At 34.5% G+C, this 16,441-nt stretch overlaps 1 protein-coding gene across 1 annotated transcript in view; it reads left to right on the top strand.

Moving 5' to 3' along the window:
* Positions 1 to 16,441, top strand: part of LOC123701515 (lutropin-choriogonadotropic hormone receptor) — an 83,834-nt gene that overhangs the window by 45,021 nt on the left and 22,372 nt on the right. The window contains exons 6-7 of the mRNA XM_045649020.1: positions 509 to 580; positions 16,018 to 16,086. Of these exons, the coding sequence (XP_045504976.1) occupies positions 509 to 580; positions 16,018 to 16,086 (141 nt within the window). The remainder of the gene's footprint in view (positions 1 to 508; positions 581 to 16,017; positions 16,087 to 16,441) is intronic.

The raw sequence follows: 16,441 nt of genomic DNA on the forward strand, positions 1-16,441 counted from the left end.
TGGTCAATGAGCTAATTTAAAATAATAAAACGATCGGAATGATTTTCAAAACAAATTAATACATAACGGTATTTCAGTAAAATTCTTCTATAGATACTTTCATAATCATCATTAGGTACCTATATCTAATTTCATAAATATCATGAAATATGTTTTTTCCTTGTTTTTGAACAATAATGAACGTTTGGACGCAACCCATTTTCAGTGTTTTTCATAAATAGGGGAGGAAACGTAGATGTCGACATTCAGTTTACCATGGCAAATATAATTTACTTATTTTTGCTTATTTTATTATCAGCATCATACAGATACAGAATAATATGTCATTTAATGTAGATATATTACATTTGGTTGGTATAGTTCTTGATGAAAGTGTCCCAAAAAGTTCTCGTTGAATTATTGTTAACGAGAAATTGTAACCATTATTTATTTTAAGGGTTCCGTACTGAAAGGGTAATTTTAAAATAGCCTGTTAAAAGCAAAATAACGATTGTATTATTATCAACAGGGTCCTGAAACGCAACCGCATCACGTACATCGACCAGAACGCTTTTGTTAACACGCCGGCGCTGCGGGTGCTGTAAGTACTTCTATTTCAAATGCATAACTTTAAATGTAGCGAATAAAAATAATGAAATTCCTGTAAATATACTAATCAAAAGTACCAGTATACAGAAAATGTTTGATTGTTTGTTTGTTACGATTTAACTCAAAAATACTCGGCGGATTTTAAAAATTATTCTTACTTACCTGTTAGTTTGTCTGTAACGATGTAACATAATATGTTTTATGCTTGTTTTGCTTTATCGGGATAAAGCGTAATAAAACATAGCCTATGTTTCATTTGTTCAACACGGGCGAAACCAGGACAATCGACTAGGGATAAAATGTTATAATACCGTATACAGTAGTTTGGTACAAATAAAGATAAACGCACATATACTGTATAATATAAAGTAACGTTTACTCGTATCCCGAAATATGTACCGATTTTCGGTCTCCGCTTCATAAAATCATCGTTTTATGTTTATCGTTTTTCTCTGTACAAAAAATATAACATAACAATCGCACTGTACAATAATAACCAGATATTCTCTCAAGGAAAATACATCGAAATATCATTTAAACTTTATAGAGAAGTCTTGAAATTTGAACTCAATCCAGACTAAAAGGGGACAGTCCCAGACAAGAGTATACAAAATAACACACAAGTCTTAAGTGACTAGCTATTATTATGTGGTAATTTATTTGCTTGAACAAGACACAGCCTCGCTGCCGCATTCGGCAGAGTAAATTTATCGTCAGAGTGGGCCATCTATTTTAATTTATCGTCATGTTTTTGGATTCATAATACTTAAGTTCAATTATATGTTCCATGTCGTTAATGTAATGTGTGGTAATTTAGGTAAGTTGCTACATTTTCAGTTCAATTATAAAAGGCGATAAAAATTTACAGTTGTTTGACGATAATATTTTGCGACTCCAACGCGATAGTGTGTCTAACATCGTAAAAATTTATTTCACTATCGCAGCCATGTTGTTACACATCCATTGCGCCTCTTCAAGCAATTTAGATAAATGGAAAGCAGAATTGACGCAATCTATCATGCTTATTTTTATTTTCCCGCCGGGTCGCATTAAGCTGACGTTAGATAAGACGCTATCGCGTGATTTACGGCGTACGAATTATTTTAATTACTCCCTAACTAAAAGTTTACGCTGACTTGTAATTACAGTAGTGTTCACAGAGGGGTAGCATGCAATGTTCTACAGTAGAACTTCAAGGACATAGACTGGCTTCTTTGTACAGTAAGTAAAGTAAAAAACGTGTAACAAAAGAAGGGAATCAACAAGATTTGAATAATTCGAGATAGCAGAAAGAGAATTGGAGTGTAAGAATCTCGTATGTCAAAACCTGTCTCGTAAGTTTTCACATATTTCCTGTAAGGGCAATTTATATTCTAACATGTAGGTAGACTGAATAAAATATTCCCACAATCAATAGAATCAATATAGACAATAGAATTTGTATAATGGGTACTTCTATCGTCTACGAAAAATAAATCTTCCACTTTTCTCATTAAAAGGAAAGAACCGCCTGAACAATAGTTCCATCCATAACTCGTCTTTTACTACCGTTATTTATACCTAAACTTTATTATCAATCACAGTTACATTTTCCTAATCATTTAATTTGAGGTGTAAAATACGATCTACCTTCATAACTAGTTATTTTCTTCTGTTTCTATTGTTTACTTACTTCTATCATATCGCAGAAGTCTGCTTATTTGCTGTTTGGACTGGAGTGAATCATTCGTTAATAATCTATTCTAATATTATAAAGCTGAAGAGTTTGTTTGTTTGAACGCGCTAATCTCGGGAACTACTAGTCCGATTTGAAAAATTATTTCTGTGTTAGATAGCTCATTTATCGAGGAAGGCTATAGGCTATATATCATCACGCTACGAACAACAGGAGAGGAGCCATAGATGGACCATTATCAAGATTTTACATAAATTGCCTACTGTCAGAATTGATTGATTCGAGTTTTCAGCGTCACTTACCCTATCTTCAATTTCAATCTATAAATTGTACCGCTAACTATAGTCGAGCCAATTTAATAGGCAACATTTGACGTCTATCAATTTTATCTTCGAAGAGAGGTAACCTGCTTAAAAACATCGATTAAAGTGAATTAATCGATACGGATTTGAAACATTTGTCAATCGAATTTATTAATTTATGATGATTTTTATTCACAAGTAGTCAATGCATTCGATTCTAGATGTCAGATTTCGATTTTTAGAGTAACGTCTCTAGTATTTAAAAAGAAAAAAGGTTTATTGACACAAAATTGTAGCGACGTCAGTTCTTCAATTCAGAAATTGTTTATTATGTTTAGGATGGTTTATCAGTAAAATGAAATCTTAAAATTACTTGTATCGGTCATTATTATTATAAATATGTAATCGTAATTAAAAAAAGTTAAGCAAATGTGCAGTTCTAACAAAACGAAATATCATGTTATTCTATGTCGTCGTTACTAGGTTACGTTGTTGAATTTTGTTGAACTGTCAAATGTTGCCTATTAAAATGGCTCTACTATAATGTTATTCTTATAATAATTAAATGATTGTAGAAGTTCATGGATGACATAAAATATGGTACTTTATGCTTTATGCTTTGTTTACATAACAAAAACCGTACTGAAGGATGTAATAATACAAATACTCTTCACCTTGGTCTATTTAACGTTAATATATAATCTAATCGCACCCTTGATTGGGATCACACGTGGGTGTATGTTTATTAAAACACTGAACGTTACCGTGGTCCATATTATGAATACATGGATTTAATAGTTAAGGAAAATTACTAATCGTTTACCCTAATTGTGTATTTTTCGGATGGAGAAAAGCGAGTTTAGCGCTCATATTGTTCAATTTTTCTTTGAATATTGTTTTTGTTTTCTTTATTTTTGATTATGGGAACATAGATCTTTACAGATATTCAATACAGATACAATTAAAAATGCATCCAAACACAAATTGTAATATCAATGCATCAAAATTGTCCTAATGTCTGGCATTAAAACAAGCATTCAAACAATCTCTTTATTTGTTACACGAAAGACATACGAGATGCTACACAAGCAAGTAACCTCAGTAATAGGTATACAGCACACGTGGTCCCTAAACCATTCATTGATCACAATAGTCGCTAATAATATGGCAGTAGTTTAACCTCTCGGAAGTTTCTGCGACTAACGATCGCTGCACTAATTCAGGCCGGGCCACTAAAGCTAATGAAGTAGAATTTTAATAAATACTACGTATAGGTACTGCTTTTATGATTATTTGTATTGTAATTTACTTTAATTAGAAATGTAAAGGTTTTTGGCGTTCGTACACGCAATACGTTGGTATATATTTTTTTTTAATTAGAGCTTTCCAGTTGCTGAAACTGCTGTTAGAAATAAAGAGGCAGTTTAAAGCCTAAACAAACATTATAACATATCTATTAACTACTATGTATTTTATTGTACTTTACATTCACAATCTCAATACAAATGTTATTTCATTAAACGATGTAGATATATAAAATTAAAAAGCTATTCGCTTGTTCCAAAGCCCTACGCATTCCCTCCAAACAGTTTCTTCTAAGACCCCGCATTAATAACATCGCTGCAATTCCTCACCTTATTTGCACCCGTCGAGAAAAATATTAAAGATTTATGAGTTATAGTGGCCATAAACTAAGAGATTTTTTCCTAAATTGCGTGCACAGTTGAATAATGTTCCTCGTTAGTACCTCGGCTTGGGTTACACTGTTGATATTTTATTAGTCTCGGGATTTTTATAGTTTGTTGCTCTATACTAAAATATTAATTAAATTTAATATGAAATATTTTATTCGCAACATGTGTTAAGTATAAGCACATGAGAAATAAAAATATTTTTAATGATATCATACAGTTAGCATCGGACAACAAAAAGGTTACTTTGATTTCAGGAATAGTATCATAAACTATTTTTACTGTAAATATTTCATATAAAAGACCTGTAGCGCCTTTTCATACGACTATAACACCCACAACGATTTACAAGGATATTGTTACCAAAGACACGTCGTGATTCTTCATACTTGACCCGTTTTATATTTCTCATCGACACAAAGAAGCCTACAGGCAACACATGTTACCAATGCCCTTCCCGTCTCCTTCATAAACAAACATATCACAAGCATATTTCGCCACAATAGATTCTGGATTTATCACATATTATTTGCCAACAATCTCGGAGATTATTTGAGATAAACAATAGGTCTGTTTGAGCTGTATTGATATCAATGTAACTGCTATTTAACAAGAAACAAAGAGCTATAGTTCCGTCTCAAATGGATGTATTATTTTCTAAATGATGATGTTTTCTTCGCCATTATCAGTGTACAATACAAATGTATATTTCTTATGGTGTGTGATAAACACTTCCCTGCTTACATTCAGACGTATACTTTGTCCTCGTTTATTAACCGCTTATTATTAAGGACGCGTTTACGAATCTGACTAAAATAAGCAGTTTTTCGGTGCATTTTGCGGCGAAATAGTACAAAACCAAATTTAACTAATAATTACCATAAATAGATTACTCCTTAATCTTTAAGTGGTACTAATTTTTAAGTCGAAAATTTTGGTTTATAATATTGAAAAAAATAATTTCCGTTGCCTCTTCACACAAAATTGACAATATCGTGCTGAATAAACGAGCATTTTTCTTGTATTTAATAAAACAAATTGATTTATTTAAAAATATTTTAAGTAAGTAGACATGTCTAACTCAAAAAGGTACTAGATAAAACTATCAAAATGTTACAAATAGGCTGAGAAAAAAATTAAAATCAAATCTTATTTTTTCACATATTTAGCTGTAACGCGTGATACTTATTGCATTGAAATAAGGGTTATTTTATTTGTCACTATCTTGATAAAATTTGTAATGAAATATTTTAGTAATTTAGTCGGCGCTCGGACGCCTTTGTGAGTAGACGCTGTGACGCTTGTAAGCAGTTCCTCGTTTACGAAAAGATCGCTGTACGTATACAAAATATTTGACCTAATAAACTTGATCATTGACGCATTCTGCACCGACAACCAAGGCACACCAAGGAAAGATTTTATTTATAGTTTTTCATACTTATGGGATTATAAATTTCATATTTAGTTTCTGACTTGATGGAGTGACCTGCATGTGTACTTCGAAAGTTCGAAGACTGCTACTGGAACTAATAGACGAGTAGAGCTAGGTATGCCGAGTTTGGGCTCGTTTTGTTAGTTATGTTGAGACCTTACCTCCGGACTTGATGGAGTGACCTGCAGGTGTACTTCGAAGACTGCTACTGGAACTAAAAGATGGTTAGAGCTAGGTGTGCCGAGTTTGGGCTCATTTTGTTAGTTATGTTGAGACCTTACCTCCGGACTTGATGGAGTGACCTGCAGGTGCATTTACAAAATATGTTTTATTAATTAATGTAATAATATAGTGTCGTAGTATACGTACGGTTACTTACATATTTTGTAAAATTAAATTGTAATACTGAAATGATTTAAAAGAGCAACTATGGAGTTTCTTGCCGATTCTTCTCCATAGATACTGCTTTCCGAATCGGTGGTAAATGATAAAAATATGTATTGACGTTTCAAAAGTGCTTCTCGAAGAAGTCTAATTGAATAAATAAATGTTTGAGTTTGAGTTTGAGTTTGTCGACTTATAAAAATACTACAGGTTTGCCGGCAGCTTCGCCTGCATCATTTTTAAATTTAACCCAAATTCGGCGCCATTTTGAAATTCTTTGTTAATTGACCGATTTCGTTCAAAATCGATATCTGAGGATCCTTAGGATCACAAAACAGGAAACTGTTACAAAAATTTGAAAAAGTCAACGCCATTTTGAAATTTTCTGTTATTGTACCGATTTCGTTCAAAATCGATATCTGAGGCTCCCTGGGATCGCAAAACAGGAAACTGGTACCAAAATTTTAAAAAGTCAGCGCCATTTTGAAATTCTTTGTTATTGTACCGATTTCGTTCAAAATCGATATCTGAGGATCCTTAGGATCACAAAACAGGAAACTGTTACCAAAATTGAAAAAAAGTCAACGCCATTTTGAAATTTTCTGTTATTTTACCGATTTCGTTCAAAATCGATATCTGAGGCTCCCTGGGATCGCAAAACAGGAAACTGTTACAAAAATTTGAAAAAGTCAACGCCATTTTGAAATTTTCTGTTATTGTACCGATTTCGTTCAAAATCGATATCTGAGGCTCCCTGGGATCGCAAAACAGAAAACTGGTACCAAAATTTTTAAAAGTCAGCGCCATTTTGATATTCTTTGTTATTGTACCGATTTCGTTCAAAATCGATATCTGAGGCTCCCTGGGATCGCAAAACAGGAAACTGGTACCAAAATTGAAAAAAAGTCAACGCCATTTTGAAATTTTCTGTTATTGTACCGATTTCGTTCAAAATCGATATCTGAGGCTCCCTGGGATCGCAAAACAGGAAACTGGTACCAAAATTTTAAAAAGTCAGCGCCATTTTGAAATTCTTTGTTATTGTACCGATTTCGTTCAAAATCGATATCTGAGGCTCCCTGGGATCGCAAAACAGGAAACTGGTACCAAAACTTTTAAAAGTCAGCGCCATTTTGAAATTCTTTGTTATTGTACCGGTTTCGTTCAAAATCGATATCTGAGGCTCCCTGGGATCGCAAAACAGGAAACTGGTACCAAAATTTTAAAAAGTCAGCGCCATTTTGAAATTCTTTGTTATTGTACCGATTTCGTTCAAAATCGATATCTGAGGCTCCCTGGGATCACAAAACAGGAAAATGGTACCGAAATTTAAAAAAGTCAACGCCATTTTGATTTTTTTGTTATTGTACCGATTTCGTTCAAAATCGATATCTGAGGATCCTTAGGATCACAAAACAGGAAACTGTTACTAAAATAAAAAAAGTCCACGCCATTTTGAAATTTTTGTTATTGTACTGATTTCGTTCAAAATCGATATCTAAAGATCTCTAGGATCACAAAACCGGAAACTGGTACCAAAATTTTAAAAAATCAGCGCCATTTTGAAATTCTTTGTTGTACCGATTTCCTTCAAAATCGATATCTGAGGATCTACGATCGCAAAATAGGAAACTGGTACCAAAATTTAATAAATTCAGCTGATAAAGAAGCAAAATATACAATTCTTGCAGTTTCTATGTCAGTTAACTGTCGAATCTTTCTGCCAGCGTAACCAGCAGAGCTGAGTTTGATCCTAAGGATCCTCAGGTATCGATTTTGAACGAAATCTGTCAATTAACAAAGAATTTCAAAATGGCGCCGAATTTTTTAAATTTCGGTACCATTTTCCTGTTTTGTGATCCCAGGGAGTCTCAGATATCGATTTTGAACGAAATCGGTACAGTAACAGAAAATTTCAAAATGACGTTGTCTTTTTTTCAATTTAGGTAACAGTTTCCTGTTTTGTGATCCTAAGGATCCTCAGATATCGATTTTGAACGAAATCGGTACAATAACAAAGAATTACAAAATGGCGCTGACTTTTTAAAATTTTGGTACCAGTTTCCTGTTTTGCGATCCCAGGGAGCCTCAGATATCGATTTTGAACGAAATCGGTACAATAACAGAAAATTTCAAAATGGCGTTGACTTTTTTTCAATTTTGGTAACAGTTTCCTGTTTTGTGATCCTAAGGATCCTCAGATATCGATTTTGAACGAAATCGGTACAATAACAAAGAATTTCAAAATGGCGCTGACTTTTTAAAATTTTGGTACCAGTTTCCTGTTTTGCGATCCCAGGGAGCCTCAGATATCGATTTTGAACGAAATCGGTACAATAACAGAAAATTTCAAAATGGCGTTGACTTTTTCAAATTTTTGTAACAGTTTCCTGTTTTGCGATCCCAGGGAGCCTCAGATATCGATTTTGAACGAAATCGGTAAAATAACAGAAAATTTCAAAATGGCGTTGACTTTTTTTCAATTTTGGTAACAGTTTCCTGTTTTGTGATCCTAAGGATCCTCAGATATCGATTTTGAACGAAATCGGTACAATAACAAAGAATTTCAAAATGGCGCTGACTTTTTAAAATTTTGGTACCAGTTTCCTGTTTTGCGATCCCAGGGAGCCTCAGATATCGATTTTGAACGAAATCGGTACAATAACAGAAAATTTCAAAATGGCGTTGACTTTTTCAAATTTTTGTAACAGTTTCCTGTTTTGCGATCCTAGAGATCCTCAGATATCGATTTGGAACGAAATCGGTACAATAACAAAAAAAATCAAAATGGCGTTGACTTTTTTAAATTTTGGTAACAGTTTCCTGTTTTGTGATCCTAAGGATCCTGAGATATCGATTTTGTACGAAATCGGTACAATTAAAAAAAAATTATACTGCGTCCATAGATAACAGGTATACCTGTTATACGGACGCAGTATAATTTTTTTAACAAAACGAGCCCAAACTCGGCACACCTAGCTCCACTCGTCTATGAGTTCCAGTACCAGTCTTCGAAGTACACTTTGGCAAGTACTTGTTTACCAAACAATCACTGTCCAATGAAATTAGATAAATGGTATCTACTTTTGTGACCATTCAACGTTACAAACTTTACAAATCAAAGTAAAGTTAAAAAAAACATAGCAATAAAAATAAGCTCAATTATCAAGTCGTGTCAGTTTACTCATAATTTCGCCGCTTCGCGCATTTCTATGTGTGTGTGAGCCGTGCACGTGTAGTAGTAAGACTCAATACCTAAAATTGATGCGCGTCAATTTGTAAATACGTCCTTAAGGACTCACACACACATCGAAATGCGCGAAGCGGCGAAATTATGAGTAAACTGACACGACTTGATAATTGAGCTTATTTTTATTGCTATGTTTTTTTTAACTTTACTTTGATTTGTAAAGTTTTGGATAGGGAGGCGAAGAGGGGAATTTTCTGCAATACTCGAGCGTGGCAGTTTAAGATATGAGAGATACCTTAGACCTAATAGAACAACCTTGTTAACTATTTAGCTCTTTAAGTAGTGACGCGCGCCCAGGATAGACGATCAGATTAGTAAAAAAAAATCGATAGTCTGAAATACTCGAGCGCGTCAGATTAAGATATTGGGGGTTGATTTTAGTGTTTTAAGACTAAATTTAACTAATCTGACGATAAGTCCTTGACGCCGCCAAGTTATAGGGTCGCGAACTTGTAAAAAAAAAACGTTAATCCGGCATTCTCGAGCGCGATTGTTTTTATTTTTATTTTGAAGAATATAATCTAAAACTTACTAAAAATACAAAATCTGCCGGTTTCCGCGTGACCGGAAGTCTGGAGGAGCCATTTCGTCTTCCGAAAAACGCGTTGCAGTATATAAGTCGCGAACGATACATTTTACAAAAAAAAAGTTTGAATAAACAAAAAAGGTAATTTTATTTTACACAAAAAAGGTCTTTTTACATTTTTGTCCAAAGTTAAAACTTTTTGACTTGAAGCATCATAAAAACTCAAACTCCCGGTTTTTTGAGTATATCTCGAAAACTGAGGGTGTTAAGAAAAATTGATATGAAATAACGATGATTAAAAAAAAGAAACTCTCAAACCTTTTTCGGTCAGATTAAGAGAACCCACCAACATTTTTGTCAGATTAAGAAAATATGCTTTCAGGAGACCGAGATAAACCTCCCCTATGAAAATCTGACGCGCTCGAGTATTTCAAAAGGACTTTTTTTTTCTGCATTTTCAAAAATTCATCGTAACTTATCGTCACGCCGAAATCGTCAGTTTTTTTAAGGGGAGCTTCCTTGGGGCCTACTTAACACCCCTTCCGAAAATCTGACGCGCTCGAGTAAATTTTTTTTTTGTGCATTTTTGACGAATTAATATGCCTAGCCCCACCACGCAAACCGGCAGATTAGTATACCGTTGTTATCAGAGGCACTTGGGGCATACGTAGTATGAATATCTGACGCGCTCGAGAATGCCCAAGTAACTATTTTTTTTTACATTTTTGAAAATCCGTACACGCCAAACCCACCGCTAAAATGGTTTTTACCATAGAAGCTTTTCTTTTCGAAATTATTTTATCTATCGATTTTGATAAGTCTCGACGGCGCCGTTTAATTACGCCATTTAGCTACCTCGCCTCCCTATCTATTTGTAACGTTGAATGGTCACAAAAGTAGATACCATTTATCTAATTTCATTGGACAGTGATTGTTTGGTAAACAAGTACTTGCCGAAGTGTACTTCGAAGACTGGTACTGGAACTCATAGACGAGTGGAGCTAGGTGTGCCGAGTTTGGGCTCGTTTTGTTAGTAATGTTGAGACCTTACCTCCGGACTTGATGGAATGACCTGCAGGTGTATTTCGAAGACTGCTACTGGAACTAATAGACGAGTAGAGCTAGGTGTGCCGAGTTTGGGCTCGTTTTGTTAGTTATGTTGAGACCTTACCTCCGGACTTGATGGAGTGACCTGCAGGTGTACTTCGAAGACTGCTACTGGAACTAAAAGATGGTTAGAGCTAGGTGTGCCGAGTTTGGGCTCATTTTGTTAGTTATGTTGAGACCTTACCTCCGGACTTGATGGAGTGACCTGCAGGTGCATTTACAAAATATGTTTTATTAATTAATGTAATAATATAGTGTCGACTTATAAAAATACTACAGGTTTGCCGGCAGCTTCGCCTGCATCATTTTTAAATTTAACCCAAATTCGGCGCCATTTTGAAATTCTTTGTTAATTGACCGATTTCGTTCAAAATCGATATCTGAGGATCCTTAGGATCACAAAACAGGAAACTGTTACAAAAATTTGAAAAAGTCAACGCCATTTTGAAATTTTCTGTTATTGTACCGATTTCGTTCAAAATCGATATCTGAGGCTCCCTGGGATCGCAAAACAGGAAACTGGTACCAAAATTTTAAAAAGTCAGCGCCATTTTGAAATTCTTTGTTATTGTACCGATTTCGTTCAAAATCGATATCTGAGGATCCTTAGGATCACAAAACAGGAAACTGTTACCAAAATTGAAAAAAAGTCAACGCCATTTTGAAATTTTCTGTTATTGTACCGATTTCGTTCAAAATCGATATCTGAGGCTCCCTGGGATCGCAAAACAGGAAACTGGTACCAAAATTTTAAAAAGTCAGCGCCATTTTGAAATTCTTTGTTATTGTACCGATTTCGTTCAAAATCGATATCTGAGGCTCCCTGGGATCGCAAAACAGGAAACTGGTACCAAAATTTTTAAAAGTCAGCGCCATTTTGAAATTCTTTGTTATTGTACCGATTTCGTTCAAAATCGATATCTGAGGCTCCCTGGGATCGCAAAACAGGAAACTGGTACCAAAATTTTTAAAAGTCAGCGCCATTTTGAAATTCTTTGTTATTGTACCGATTTCGTTCAAAATCGATATCTGAGGCTCCCTGGGATCGCAAAACAGGAAACTGGTACCAAAATTTTAAAAAGTCAGTGCCATTTTGAAATTCTTTGTTATTGTACCGATTTCGTTCAAAATCGATATCTGAGGATCCTTAGGATCACAAAACAGGAAACTGTTACCAAAATTGAAAAAAAGACAACGTCATTTTGAAATTTTCTGTTATTGTACCGATTTCGTTCAAAATCGATATCTGAGACTCCCTGGGATCACAAAATAGGAAAATGGTACCGAAATTTAAAAAATTCGGCGCCATTATGAAATTCTTTGTTAATTGACATATTTCGTTCAAAATCGATACCTGAGGATCCTTAGGATCAAACTGAGCTCTGCTGGTTACGCTGGCAGAAAGATTCGACAGTTAACTGACAGAAACTGCAAGAATTGTATATTTTGCTTCTTTACCAGCTGAATTTATTAAATTTTGGTACCAGTTTCCTATTTTGCGATCGTAGATCCTCAGATATCGATTTTGAAGGAAATCGGTACAACAAAGAATTTCAAAATGGCGCTGATTTTTTAAAATTTTGGTACCAGTTTCCGGTTTTGTGATCCTAGAGATCTTTAGATATCGATTTTGAACGAAATCAGTACAATAACAAAAATTTCAAAATGGCGTGGACTTTTTTTATTTTAGTAACAGTTTCCTGTTTTGTGATCCTAAGGATCCTCAGATATCGATTTTGAACGAAATCGGTACAATAACAAAAAAATCAAAATGGCGTTGACTTTTTTAAATTTCGGTACCATTTTCCTGTTTTGTGATCCCAGGGAGCCTCAGATATCGATTTTGAACGAAATCGGTACAATAACAAAGAATTTCAAAATGGCGCTGACTTTTTAAAATTTTGGTACCAGTTTCCTGTTTTGCGATCCCAGGGAGCCTCAGATATCGATTTTGAACGAAACCGGTACAATAACAAAGAATTTCAAAATGGCGCTGACTTTTAAAAGTTTTGGTACCAGTTTCCTGTTTTGCGATCCCAGGGAGCCTCAGATATCGATTTTGAACGAAATCGGTACAATAACAAAGAATTTCAAAATGGCGCTGACTTTTTAAAATTTTGGTACCAGTTTCCTGTTTTGCGATCCCAGGGAGCCTCAGATATCGATTTTGAACGAAATCGGTACAATAACAGAAAATTTCAAAATGGCGTTGACTTTTTTTCAATTTTGGTACCAGTTTCCTGTTTTGCGATCCCAGGGAGCCTCAGATATCGATTTTGAACGAAATCGGTACAATAACAAAGAATATCAAAATGGCGCTGACTTTTAAAAATTTTGGTACCAGTTTTCTGTTTTGCGATCCCAGGGAGCCTCAGATATCGATTTTGAACGAAATCGGTACAATAACAAAGAATTTCAAAATGGCGCTGACTTTTTAAAATTTTGGTACCAGTTTCCTGTTTTGCGATCCCAGGGAGCCTCAGATATCGATTTTGAACGAAATCGGTACAATAACAGAAAATTTCAAAATGGCGTTGACTTTTTTTCAATTTTGGTAACAGTTTCCTGTTTTGTGATCCTAAGGATCCTCAGATATCGATTTTGAACGAAATCGGTCAATTAACAAAGAATTTCAAAATGGCGCCGAATTTGGGTTAAATTTAAAAATGATGCAGGCGAAGCTGCCGGCAAACCTGTAGTATTTTTATAAGTCGACACTATATTATTACATTAATTAATAAAACATATTTTGTAAATGCACCTGCAGGTCACTCCATCAAGTCCGGAGGTAAGGTCTCAACATAACTAACAAAATGAGCCCAAACTCGGCACACCTAGCTCTAACCATCTTTTAGTTCCAGTAGCAGTCTTCGAAGTACACCTGCAGGTCATTCCATCAATTCCGGAGGTAAGGTCTCAACATAACTAATAAAACGAGCCCAAACTCGGCACACCTAGCTCTACTCGTCTTTTAGTTCCAGTAGCAGTCTTCGAAGTACACCTGCAGGTCACTCCATCAAGTCCGGAGGTAAGGTCTCAACATAACTAACAAAACGAGCCCAAACTCGGCACACCTAGCTCTACTCGTCTATTAGTTCCAGTAGCAGTCTTCGAAGTACACATGCAGGTCACTCCATCAAGTCAGAAACTAAATATGAAATTTATAATCCCATAAGTATGAAAAACTATAAATAAAATCTTTCCTTGGTGTGCCTTGGTTGTCGGTGCAGAATGCGTCAATGATCAAGTTTATTAGGTCAAATATTTTGTATACGTACAGCGATCTTTTCGTAAACGAGGAGCTGCCTACAAGCGTCACAGCGTCTACTCACAAAGGCGTCCGAGCGCCGACTAAATTACTAAAATATTTCATTACAAATTTTTGTACAATAAATCAAGATAGTGTCAAATAAAATAACCCTTATTTCCATGCAATAAGTATCACGCGTTACAGTTAAATATGTGAAAAAATAAGATTTGATTTTAATTTTTTTCTCAGCTTATTTGTAACATTTTGATAGTTTTAGTTCCTACCTTTTTGAGTTGGACATGTCTGCTTACTTAAAATATTTTTAAATAAGTAAATTTATTTTATTAAATAATAGAAAAATGCTTCTATATTCATCACGATATTGTCAATTTTGTGTGAAGAGGCAACGGAAATTATTTTTTACAATATTATAAACCAAAATTTTCGATTAAATAATTCCTACCATTTAAAGATTAAGGAGTAATCTATCTATGGTAATTATTAGTCAAATTTGGTTTTGTATTATTTTGCCGCAAAATGCATCGAAAAACTGCTTATTTTTGTCAGATTCGTAAACGCGTCCTTAATGAGAAGGAAGACTCTTTGCTTTAATATTTAACGCAGTTCTGATATAATAAATCTGACGATTTCATGATGTGAAAATGGAACAACGACTTGGTGTAATTTTTGGGTAAAATAAACACACATAAAGCCGTTTCTGAAATTTACAAAATAAGTTGTGGTTTTGAGTTATGACGTTTGTTTAGGTTTGCAAGTAAAATATTTGTCCGAAACTTTGAAGAGATCCCTAGCTCAGAAATACTGACTGTTAAATGTACTTAATAATGTTATTCTGGTTTTTGTGAATAGCGGTTGAGTTATTGTTTTAATATAGATTGAAAACATGATGTTTCTAGTTCGTCTCCAGTAATTGAATTGTAAAAGCAAACATGGAAAATATAAAAAAGACGTGTGGCACTCGGGGACTGCCGCGGTAAAGCTATTGCATAGCATGCCTTCAAGCCACACCTCCGAGCCCGTCGGAGTGGGGAGCGTGAGGTTTTTCCGTTACGGAATTTCTCGATTCGGTCCCCGCGCTCAAGGCCCGCGATAGAAGCTATGCAATAGCTTAATAAAGAAAATAAACACATGACTAGGGACAGTAAAACGAAATGGACACAACTATTAACAGAATGGCAACCACGCGATGGAAAAAGAAAGAAAGGTAGACAAGTGAAGAGATGGTTAGATGATATTAAAAAGATTGGTGGAATAGTATGGACGAGACATGCGAAGAATAGAAATGAGTAGAAGCGGCTGGAAGAGGCCACCAAACTGGAAAATCCGATGTGTTAAATAATAATGTTTCGGATGGATTTAGTTTTAGATATAATATGTGTGTTTGTATGAGCAATAAAGGCTTAAATAAATAAATAAAATAAACATCAATTTATTATAAGTTGTTTTCGAAACTTATATTTTATCACTATAAAAGGCACTTTTTCAAATGATATATTACAAACATATTTTTCTTTATCAGTTTTTTTAAAAGCAGGACGTGTACAGAACGGGTCTTTCAATTCCTAATTGCCTTCTTTTTGAACGTTAAAAATTTCTTGAAAAATAAGTATTTACGTAGGTATGAAGTGGAAAAGATAAAGTACACATTTATTAGTCTTTTAGCAAAAAGAAACTGTGTGTAAAATACTTAACTGTTTTAAATGAACACCTTTAAATGGTGTTTCTGATATGGTAAATGAATTTAATTATATGTATTAAAGTAGTCTTATATTATGTTTTCTTTGTTGACAGGCGTCTTGAAGATAACATGTTAAGTGAACTGCCGCCTGCTATCTCGCTCTTGCCAATGTTGGAAGATTTGTAAGTATATTTATTCATTCATTGTGGCTATTCAATTATTTCATTGAATTGTTGTATCGGGTTGTCAATGTAACCGAAACTTGAATCAACGTGGTTACGTGGCTCGCTATCCATTCAGATTTTAGAATTGAATATTTATTTGTTATTTGAAAATGTGTTAAACTATTTTATTGGGTGGTTTTGTACCTAATTAATTAGTTTAATATCTAGTTTTTCAATCTTTATCCTAAAAATGTTTACGAATTTCTGAAAGTGCGTACCTTACAGCTTCATAAACAAGTGAAACTTCTTTAGGCGCGTACCGCGTCATGCCAATACCGTCACGACATGGAGTAAGGCGTCGATTTTGGTATCT

This window comes from Colias croceus, chromosome 21 (genome assembly GCF_905220415.1).
Source record: "Colias croceus chromosome 21, ilColCroc2.1".
In the NCBI taxonomy this organism is placed as follows: domain Eukaryota; kingdom Metazoa; phylum Arthropoda; class Insecta; order Lepidoptera; family Pieridae; genus Colias; species Colias croceus.